This window comes from Oncorhynchus keta, chromosome 34, assembly GCF_023373465.1.
Source record: "Oncorhynchus keta strain PuntledgeMale-10-30-2019 chromosome 34, Oket_V2, whole genome shotgun sequence".
NCBI classification, from domain to species: Eukaryota; Metazoa; Chordata; class Actinopteri; order Salmoniformes; family Salmonidae; genus Oncorhynchus; species Oncorhynchus keta.
In genome coordinates, this window is record NC_068454.1 from 66,811,474 (window position 1) to 66,822,490 (window position 11,017).

Genomic DNA, 11,017 nt, shown 5'->3' on the forward strand with positions numbered 1-11,017 from the left:
TGTGTGTTTTAATGACAAGTAGAACATTCTTCCTTGCTTTATTTGGAAAGATTAACTTTATTAAAACTACAAAAATAAACGACACAATGAATTACAATGGCACCAAGGTAAGGTAGCAAGCTTTCTACAGAACAAAGAGACCCCAACTGTAACAAAGTCATTCCATATATTAGTCAAGAAAATAAAAATTCTGTCCTTAATATGTACACATCAGGTTCAGCTTCAAAGGCAAAGGATGACATCACTGACAACAAGGATATTCTAAGTAGTATACAGGAAATATATACACTGTAGCCCAACTAAACCTATTTGTATATGAAAAAAGGTCAATGGAGACACATACTGTATTCATATGACACCACTGTTAACTCATTCAATCAGTAAACAAGGATTATTTGATCATCTTGATTAAGCCTGACACATTATGCAGAACTACACTCAGTAAGGCAGAGTAATGTAGATGAAAGGTTACTGACAAACTAAAAGGCTTTGTATACAGTTGTTAGTGCTCCTCTTCTCATGAGTGTTAGGTTCTTTGTGATTGGGATGTTTTAACCATCAGCTCTGCTGGGTATCTATGTAACACTGGCAGAAAGCATTTGGTGAACTCTACCTTTCCTCATAATGCAGACAGAGGTTTTCCAAAGCTGAATTTTCCTCTTTGAGAACATTGAGGCAGTTCTATTTGAACAACAATCCACTGATATAAATCATGAATACATGATCAACTTTAAGATGATAAATCACAAGACACTGACCTGTTTTTCTGTTTAGAACGACATCTATTTTGACCAGCAATGCCATGTTGGACTGCTATCGGTACTAACACAAAGGGGATACAGACTGTCTGTACGCTCCAACATCCAGACTAGCATACCAACATGATACTCTTATAGTAACATGATGCATACCAGTGTTGTGGGAGCTTCTCTGAAAGTGTTAATTAGTTGTTAAACTACAAGTACTGTAACTACGCCCCAAGACTGGCCACGACTCTAGTATTCTAGTGCAGGTATTGGGGCGTGCGGACAGAAACAGCCTTTAAAGTGCAGCTGGTAGTGTATTGGACATATACATGAACCTCCTTTCTGCATCTGGGTCACTGAGTCAGACCCAGCTCCGCTATCCATCACTGGTAGAAAATCACATCGCTCACCTCACTTACACATGAAAATGGTCATTTACATATATCAGCCCCCACTCCCCTCTAGTCGTCAATCCATCTGTCCATCAGCTAGTGACCAATCACAACTGTCAGTTTCACATGTGATGTCAGCACAGGCAGTGCTGTGTGTGTTGCTGTGGGCTGTACTATTCCAGCTCTCATCAGGAAGGATGTCTCTCTTCTGTTAAGTTCAAATCTCATAGTCTGTAGCCGTTCACAGTGCACCTCCCCTACTGTACCTGTTCTCTCAGCCAGTGAGGCTCAAGTCACATGACACCAGTCAGTTCTCTCTGGCTCCGGAGGTCCAAAGGGTTTCAGTTTGGAGGTCTGGTAGAGTAACAACCATATCTCTATGGTAACAACCACACACTTCCTGTCCTGGAAAGAGTCCTCGAGTCCAGATCAGTCCACACCCTCTATAACTCCATAGTTACAGCTCAGAGTGGATCAGTTGTGAGAGATATGAGTGAGACTGCAGAATGAAAGGCTTCTGGATTTGTGAGATACTGAGTTGGGTGGAGTGGGAAGCAGAATGTGGAAGACTATAGTCACAATGCCAGCCAAGTCTGGGCTCAGGAGCTGACTGACTGACTGGCTGGCAGCATTATCTAATGCCTGGTGTTACAGACTGCTGGTGGAACAGCTGTTGCTGTGTCTGCTACTGGCCTGTGTATGAGATACCATCATTCTGCTTGCCAGACTTTAACGGGTAGGCCAGAGGAATATAATGCAATATTCAGCCACACTCGTCTGGTTCCATGAGACTAGAGACAACCTTAGACTGGGGTCTGGGATGGAGGGTTTGGAGCTGGGAATAAGGGTCTGGGAAGAAATGGGTTATATACTGAAAACTAGTGAAACATAATGGACTTTACTGGGACATACTCGTTTTATATATACTACTAAGACAGCAAACCTTGTGTGCAATTTCATCTCTGTGTGAAAAATGTGTGCGTACCGTTTTGAGATGGAGAAATGTTGACAGTATGAGAATATATATAGACCTTCACCAGTAACCCTAGCACATGATTTATACAAATACCAAAAACATTAGCAGGTCAAGTAATAAAATATCTATATAGGACAATGTGTTATTAAGTTTATCCCAACATGTTAATATGCTATTAAACTATGAGTGTCAGAGTATTAAAGTCTGACATGGATACATAATCAGATTGGTATTGTTTATATTCTTTGATAAACGTTAATCAGCGTTACACATTCATTTTAGCTTCATCTACATTACTAAGCATTGTCACACCGCCTCCCCATACGTCTTACAGCTTCCCTGTGTTCGCTAGCAGACCATTGACAGACCATCGGTGGTCCTGGAAGGAATATGCAGAATCAGACATCAACCCACCACCGCACCAACCATTGTGTTGTGTTACATTCTTATCAAGACGCTCTAGAGACTACTCAGGGGGGGTGAAGGGGTTTGGGTTGGGGTCTGTCTCGTGGGAGTGAAAACCGAACCAGCGGTGTCTCAGCCCCATCCGCCCATCATAGAGAGATACAAAATATACAAGCAGGCACCCGTCCCTCTACTGCACACCTCTCCCTCTACACCTCCACCACTTCTACACACATCCCTCGCTCATCTCTACGATGAATGGAGGAATGGAGGTAGGAGGAGCTGTCTCTAATCCCTCTCTCTCCATCTCACTCTTCCATTCCTCTCTCTCTCTCTACACCATGTTCATGGCATCCTCTGTGAGGAAGGAGTGAATGTGGGCAAATGATGGGCGGAGCTTGCAGTCCCGGTTCCAGCAGCTCAGCATGAGGTCATAGAGACCCTGAGGACACACATCTGGCCTGCTCAGATACACCTGGGGGGTGGGGAGAGAGGGGGGGAAGGGGGGAGGGGAGAGGGAGAGAGGGAGGGAGAGAGGGAGGGGGAAAGGATGGGGATAGAGGGAGGGAGGGGAAAGGATGGGGATAGAGGGAGGGAGGGGAAAGGAAGGGAGAGAGGGGATGGAGGGGAGGGGGAGAAAGAGAGATGGGGAGGCAAAGACAGAGGAGGGATGGGGGAGAAAGATAGAAAGGGGGAGGTGGAGGGGGGAGAGAAAAGGGAGGAGGGAGAGATGAGGCATTCCATCTACACACTTAAATGTACTGCTACTGTACTGTATGAGCCTGTGTATGAGTGTGTGTACCTGTCTTCCGTGGTCCCTGAAGAACTCTCCGGCGTTGTCTATGACCTGTTCATCAGTCAGGTTGGAGTAGGGTTGCTCCTGACACACACTCAGCATCTCCCACAGAGTCACACCAAACGCCCACACGTCACTGGCTGTGGTGAACTTCCCCTGCAGAGACACACACTACCTGTTAGTTACTGGTTAGTTACTTATTTACCACAACTAACTTACTACTTGTCCCACCATTTTGTTTCTTTCTTTTGTAATGTCCTCATATCTTCCCTCTTGTTTTCTTTATGCCTCTCCTCCATCCTCTTCCCTCTCTCCTTCCTCGCCCCTCTCTCCTTCCTCGCCTCTCTCTCTCCCCTTCCTCGTCCCTCTCTCTCCTTCCTTGTCCCTCTCTCCTCTCTCTCCCTGTGTGTCCTCTCACCATCAGTATACACTCCCAGGCCATCCATCGTATAGGCAGCACGGCCCGCCCCTCTCTCTCCTTCCTCGCCCCTCTCTCTCCTTCCTCGCCCCTCTCTCTCCTTTCTCGCCCCTCTCTCTCCTTCCTCGCCCCTCTCTCTCTCCTTCCTCGCCCCTCTCTCTCCTTCCTCGCCCCTCTCTCTCCTTCCCCGCCCCTCTCTCTCCTTCCTCGCCCCTCTCTCTCCTTCCTCGCCCCTCTCTCTCCTTCCTCGCCCCTCTCCTCCCTGTGTGTCCTCTCACCATCAGTATACACTCCCAGGCCATCCATCATATAGGCAGCACGGCCCGCCCCCTCTCTCTCCTTCCTCGCCCCTCTCTCTCCTTCCTCGCCCCTCTCTCTCCTTCCTCGCCCCTCTCTCTCCCTGTGTGTCCTCTCACCATCAGTATACACTCCCAGGCCATCCATCGTATAGGCAGCACGGCCCGCCCCTCTCTCTCCTTCTCGCCCTCTCTCTCCTTCCGCCCCTCTCTCTCCTTCCTCGCCCTCTCTCTCCCTGTGTGTCCTCTCACCATCAGTATACACTCCCAGGCCATCCATCGTATAGGCAGCACGGCCCGCCCTCTCTCTCTCCTTCCTCGCCCCTCTCTCTCCTTCCTCGCCCCTCTCTCTCCCTGTGTGTCCTCTCACCATCAGTATACACTCCCAGGCCATCCATCGTATAGGCAGCACGGCCCGCCCCTCTCTCTCCTTCCTCGCCCCTCTCTCTCCTTCCTCGCCCCTCTCTCTCCTTCCTCGCCCCTCTCTCTCCTTCCTCGCCCCTCTCTCTCCCTGTGTGTCCTCTCACCATCAGTATACACTCCCAGGCCATCCATCGTATAGGCAGCACGGCCCCGCCCCTCTCTCTCCTTCCTCGCCCCTCTCTCTCCTTCCTCGCCCCTCTCTCTCCTTCCTCGCCCCTCTCTCTCCCTGTGTGTCCTCTCACCATCAGTATACACTCCCAGGCCATCCATCGTATAGGCAGCACGGCCCGCCCCTCTCTCTCCTTCCTCGCCCCTCTCTCTCCTTCCCCGCCCCCTCTCTCTCCTTTCTCACCCCTCTCTCTCCTTCCCTCGCCCCTCCTCTCCCTGTGTGTCCTCTCACCATCAGTATACACTCCCAGGCCATCCATCGTATAGGCAGCACGGCCCGCCCCTCTCTCTCCTTCCTCGCCCCTCTCTCTCCTTCCCCGCCCCTCTCTCTCCTTTCTCACCCCTCTCTCTCCTTCCTCGCCCCTCTCTCTCCCTGTGTGTCCTCTCACCATCAGTATACACTCCCAGGCCATCCATCGTATAGGCAGCACGGCCCGCCCCTCTCTCCTTCCCCGCCCCTCTCTCTCCTTCCTCGCCCTCTCTCTCCTTCCTCGCCCCTCTCTCTCCTTCCTCGCCCCTCTCTCTCCCTGTGTGTCCTCTCACCATCAGTATACACTCCCAGGCCATCCATCGTATAGGCAGCACGGCCCGCCCCTCTCTCTCCTTCCTCGCCCCTCTCTCTCCTCGCCCCTCTCTCTCCTTCCTCGCCCCTCTCTCTCCCTGTGTGTCCTCTCACCATCAGTATACACTCCCAGGCCATCCATCGTATAGGCAGCACGGCCCGCCCCTCTCTCTCCTTCCTCGCCCCTCTCTCTCCCTGTGTGTCCTCTCACCATCAGTATACACTCCCAGGCCATCCATCGTATAGGCAGCACGGCCCGCCCCTCTCTCTCCTTCCTCACCCCTCTATCTCCTTCCTCACCCTCTATCTCCTTCCTCGCCCCTCTCTCTCCTTCCTCGCCCCTCTCTCTCCCTGTGTCCTCTCACCATCAGTATACACTCCCAGGCCATCCATCGTATAGGCAGCACGGCCCGCCCCTCTCTCTCCTTCCTCGCCCCTCTCTCCTTCCTCGCCCCTCTCTCTCCTTCCTCGCCCCTCTCCTTCCTTCCTCGCCCCCTCTCTCTCCCTGTGTGTCCTCTCACCATCAGTATACACTCCCAGGCCATCCATCGTATAGGCAGCACGGCCCGCCCCTCTCTCTCCTTCCTCGCCCCTCTCTCTCCTTCCTCGCCCCTCTCTCTCCTTCCTCGCCCCCTCTCTCCCTGTGTGTCCTCTCACCATCAGTATCTCCCAGGCCATCCATCGTATAGGCAGCACGGCCCGCCCCTCTCTCTCCTTCCTCGCCCCCCTCTCTCCTTCCTCGCCCCTCTCTCTCCTTCCTCGCCCCTCTCTCTCCCTGTGTGTCCTCTCACCATCAGTATACACTCCCAGGCCATCCATCGTATAGGCAGCACGGCCCGCCCCTCTCTCTCCTTCCTCGCCCCTCTCTCTCCTTCCTCGCCCCTCTCTCTCCCTGTGTGTCCTCTCACCATCAGTATACACTCCCAGGCCATCCATTGTATAGGCAGCACGGCCCGCCCCCTCTCTCCTTCCTCGCCCCTCTCTCTCCTTCCTCGCCCCTCTCTCTCCTTCCTCGCCCTCTCTCTCCTTCCTCGCCCCTCTCTCTCCTGTGTGTCCTCTCACCATCAGTATACACTCCCAGGCCATCCATCGTATAGGCAGCACGGCCCGCCCCTCTCTCTCCTTCCTCGCCCCTCTCTCTCCTTCCTCGCCCCTCTCTCTCCTTCCTCGCCCCTCTCTCTCCCTGTGTGTCCTCTCACCATCAGTATACACTCCCAGGCCATCCATCGTATAGGCAGCACGGCCCGCCCCTCTCTCTCCTTCCTCGCCCCTCTCTCTCCTTCCTCGCCCCCTCTCTCTCCCTGTGTGTCCTCTCACCATCAGTATACACTCCCAGGCCATCCATCGTATAGGCAGCACGGCCCGCCCCTCTCTCTCCTTCCTCGCCCCTCTCTCTCCCTGTGTGTCCTCTCACCATCAGTATACACTCCCAGGCCATCCATCGTATAGGCAGCACGGCCCGCCCCTCTCTCTCCTTCCTCACCCCTCTATCTCCTTCCTCACCCCTCTATCTCCTTCCTCGCCCCTCTCTCTCCTTCCTCGCCCCTCTCTCTCCCTGTGTCCTCTCACCATCAGTATACACTCCCAGGCCATCCATCGTATAGGCAGCACGGCCCGCCCCTCTCTCTCCTTCCTCGCCTCTCTCTCCTTCCTCGCCCCTCTCTCTCCTTCCTCGCCCCTCTCTCTCCTTCCTCGCCCCTCTCTCTCCCTGTGTGTCCTCTCACCATCAGTATACACTCCCAGGCCATCCATCGTATAGGCAGCACGGCCCGCCCCTCTCTCTCCTTCCTCGCCCCTCTCTCTCCTTCCTCGCCCCTCTCTCTCCTTCCTCGCCCCTCTCTCTCCCTGTGTGTCCTCTCACCATCAGTATACACTCCCAGGCCATCCATCGTATAGGCAGCACGGCCCGCCCCTCTCTCTCCTTCCTCGCCCCTCTCTCTCCTTCCTCGCCCCTCTCTCTCCTTCCTCGCCCCTCTCTCTCCCTGTGTGTCCTCTCACCATCAGTATACACTCCCAGGCCATCCATCGTATAGGCAGCACGGCCCGCCCCTCTCTCCTTCCTCGCCCCTCTCTCTCCTTCCTCGCCCCTCTCTCTCCCTGTGTGTCCTCTCACCATCAGTATACACTCCCAGGCCATCCATCGTATAGGCAGCACGGCCCGCCCCTCTCTCTCCTTCCTCGCCCCCTCTCTCCTTCCTCGCCCCTCTCTCTCCTTCCTCGCCCCTCTCTCTCCTTCCCTCGCCCCTCTCTCCCTGTGTGTCCTCTCACCATCAGTATACACTCCCAGGCCATCCATCGTATAGGCAGCACGGCCCGCCCCTCTCTCTCCTTCCTCGCCCCTCTCTCTCCTTCCTCGCCCCTCTCTCTCCTTCCTCGCCCCTCTCTCTCCCTGTGTGTCCTCTCACCATCAGTATACACTCCCAGGCCATCCATCGTATAGGCAGCACGGCCCGCCCCTCTCTCTCCTTCCTCGCCCCTCTCTCTCCTTCCTCGCCCCTCTCTCTCCTTCCTCGCCCCTCTCTCTCCTTCCTCGCCCCTCTCTCTCCCTGTGTGTCCTCTCACCATCAGTATACACTCCCAGGCCATCCATCGTATAGGCAGCACGGCCCGCCCCTCTCCTTCCTCGCCCCTCTCTCTCCTTCCTCGCCCTCTCTCTCTCCCTGTGTGTCCTCTCACCATCAGTATACACTCCCAGGCCATCCATCGTATAGGCAGCACGGCCCGCCCCTCTCCTTCCTCGCTCCTCTCTCTCCTTCCTCGCCTCTCTCTCTCCCTGTGTGTCCTCTCACCATCAGTATACACTCCCAGGCCATCCATCGTATAGGCAGCACGGCCCGCCCCTCTCCTTCCTCGCCCCTCTCTCTCCTTCCTCGCCTCTCTCTCTCCCTGTGTGTCCTCTCACCATCAGTATACACTCCCAGGCCATCCATCGTATAGGCAGCACGGCCCGCCCCTCTCTCTCCTTCCTCGCCCCTCTCTCTCCTTCCTCGCCCCTCTCTCTCCCTGTGTGTCCTCTCACCATCAGTATACACTCCCAGGCCATCCATCGTATAGGCAGCACGGCCCGCCCCTCTCTCTCCTTCCTCGCCCCTCTCTCTCCTCGCCCCTCTCTCTCCTTCCTCGCCCCTCTCTCTCCTTCCTCGCCCCTCTCTCTCCCTGTGTGTCCTCTCACCATCAGTATACACTCCCAGGCCATCCATCGTATAGGCAGCACGGCCCGCCCCTCTCTCTCCTTCCTCGCCCCCTCTCTCTCCTTCCTCGCCCCTCTCTCTCCCTGTGTGTCCTCTCACCATCAGTATACACTCCCAGGCCATCCATCGTATAGGCAGCACGGCCCGCCCCTCTCTCTCCTTCCTCGCCCCTCTCTCTCCTCGCCCCTCTCTCTCCTTCCTCGCCCCTCTCTCTCCTTCCTCGCCCCTCTCTCTCCTTCCTCGCCCCTCTCTCTCCCTGTGTGTCCTCTCACCATCAGTATACACTCCCAGGCCATCCATCGTATAGGCAGCACGGCCCGCCCCTCTCCTTCCTCGCCCCTCTCTCTCCTTCCTCGCCCCTCTCTCTCCTTCCTCGCCCCTCTCTCTCCTTCCTCGCCCCTCTCTCTCCTTCCTCGCCCCTCTCTCTCCCTGTGTGTCCTCTCACCATCAGTATACACTCCCAGGCCATCCATCGTATAGGCAGCACGGCCCGCCCCTCTCTCTCCTTCCTCGCCCCTCTCTCTCCTTCCTCGCCCCTCTCTCTCCTTCCTCGCCCCTCTCTCTCCTTCCTCGCCCCTCTCTCTCCCTGTGTGTCCTCTCACCATCAGTATACACTCCCAGGCCATCCATCGTATAGGCAGCACGGCTCGCCCCTGGATGCGGTAGTAGTCTCCAGCGTACAGGTTTCTGCTCATCCCAAAGTCGGCGATCTTGATGGGTCGCTCCCCGCCCCGGTCGCCCCCGCTCTCGCCCTTCTCACCCCCCACCAGGCAGTTTCTTGTGGCCAGGTCACGGTGTACGAAGTTCAGAGACGACAGAAACTTCATCCCTGAAGCTATCTGACTGGCCATGGCGATCAGAGCAGGGTAACTGAGAGGGAGGGATGTGTGGTGGAAGAAGAGAAGAGATAAGTGGCAGAAATACAATATTTCAGATGCAGGTGTGTGTGTATATGCATCTGTCTTCATGAAAACGTGAATGTCACTGCGTGTGTGTACTCTGTGTGTGTACGGTGTGTGTGTGTGTTGTGACGGCCCTGAATTGTTCTGAACCGTCTCAGTGCTTCTCCTTACAATAGGGCACTTCCCCTTTAATTCCCAATTAAATAGCCAGCATCAGCTGCGCAAAAGTGGGGTTGTGATGGAGACGTGACTGAGGATGTGTTCAACCCTCACTTCCCAAGCTGCTCTATTCCGTTTGTTTTGTTGCCTTTTAAAAGTGTTTTGTACCATAATAGAGTTTACCCAGGATCGGATCCACTCTTTGCGTCCGTGGACTTACACCTCTCTGTTGTTCTTCAGGGCCTTTCTCCGCTGGAGATCTGCTGGCGGATTGGATTGTCTGACTGACCGACTGACTACAACCTTCTTGTATACGGTATTTCATTTGTTTTGGGGTGATGTATTCCGTGATGGTTTATGTAGTTAGTTGTAAGTGAGGACGTATTAGTATTTGATACGCTTTATAGTTGTGTGGTAAAAGAATTGTTATTTTGATTGTAAGATTAATACTGGGTTTCCACTACACTTGTATGAACGGACAAACATTGCGTGACTAAGGTCACTTGAGTTCCCTGAACTCCTTTACTGGGCTGGACTCTTTTAGGCCCGAGGTACAGGACATTTCTGGAGGAACCAGAACTCATTATTTATTATATTGTTATGTTGGTAATACAACCCACGCAAAAGAATACAGTTGTTTTTGAAGTTCTTTTCAATGTTTTAATGGTTTATGAAAAGTGTATTGACTTTTACACAAGTCCTTTGTATTGGTGTAGACTTGACGGACCAGATGGGACTCATTCCCTCACAAACCAAAAGGAGAAACCAATGTTTTCTCTGGTAGGCACAACCTACCTGGCACCCCTATTAATAATAACCTCAAGTGAAAACCATTACAGTGTGTGTGTACTATGTGTGCATATTACCTGATGGTGGGGGTGTTGTGTGTGGGTCCAGTCTTGTCCAGCAGGACTCTGTGAGAGGTACTGGTTGTGTGTGTGTACTATGTGTGCGCATTACCTGATGGTGGGGGTGTTGTGTGTGGGTGTACTATGTGTGCATATTACCTGATGGTGGGGGTGTTGTGTGTGGGTGTACTATGTGTGCGTATTACCTGATGGTGGGGGTGTTGTGTGTGTGTGTACTATGTGTGCATATTACCTGATGGTGGGGGTGTTGTGTGGGTGTACTATGGGCATATTACCTGATGGTGGGGGTGTGTGGTGTGTACTATGTGTGCATATTACCTGATGGTGGGGGTGTTGTGTGTGTGTGTACTATGTGTGCGTATTACCTGATGGTGGGGGTGTTGTGTGTGTGTGTACTATGTGTGCATATTACCTGATGGTGGGGGTGTTGTGTGTGTGTGTACTATGTGTGCGTATTACCTGATGGTGGGGGTGTTGTGTGTGTGGTGTACTATGTGTGCATATTACCTGATGGTGGGGGTGTTGTGTGTGTGTGTACTATGTGTGCGTATTACCTGATGGTGGGGGTGTTGTGTGTGTGTGTACTATGTGTGCATATTACCTGATGGTGGGGGTGTTGTGTGTGTGTGTACTATGTGTGAGAGGTACTGGTTGTGTGTGTGTGTACTATGTGTGCATATTACCTGATGGTGGGGGTGTTGTGTGTGGGTCCAG

At 53.5% G+C, this 11,017-nt stretch overlaps 1 protein-coding gene across 19 annotated transcripts in view; it reads right to left on the minus strand.

The window, feature by feature from the left end:
- Positions 1-26: 26 nt before the first annotated feature.
- Positions 27-11,017, minus strand: part of LOC118374939 (epithelial discoidin domain-containing receptor 1-like) — a 115,077-nt gene continuing 104,086 nt past the window's right edge. For 4 of the 19 annotated variants that reach the window (XM_052494489.1, XM_052494490.1, XM_052494491.1 and 1 more), the window contains 3 exons: positions 8,976-9,243; positions 3,322-3,471; positions 27-2,994 (listed from right to left, as the gene is read on the minus strand). In XM_052494489.1, coding sequence (XP_052350449.1) covers positions 2,854-2,994; positions 3,322-3,471; positions 8,976-9,243 — 559 coding nt within the window. In that variant the 3' untranslated portion in view covers positions 27-2,853. The other 15 variants (XR_008090507.1, XR_008090506.1, XR_008090504.1 and 12 more) reach the window with 15 other exon arrangements.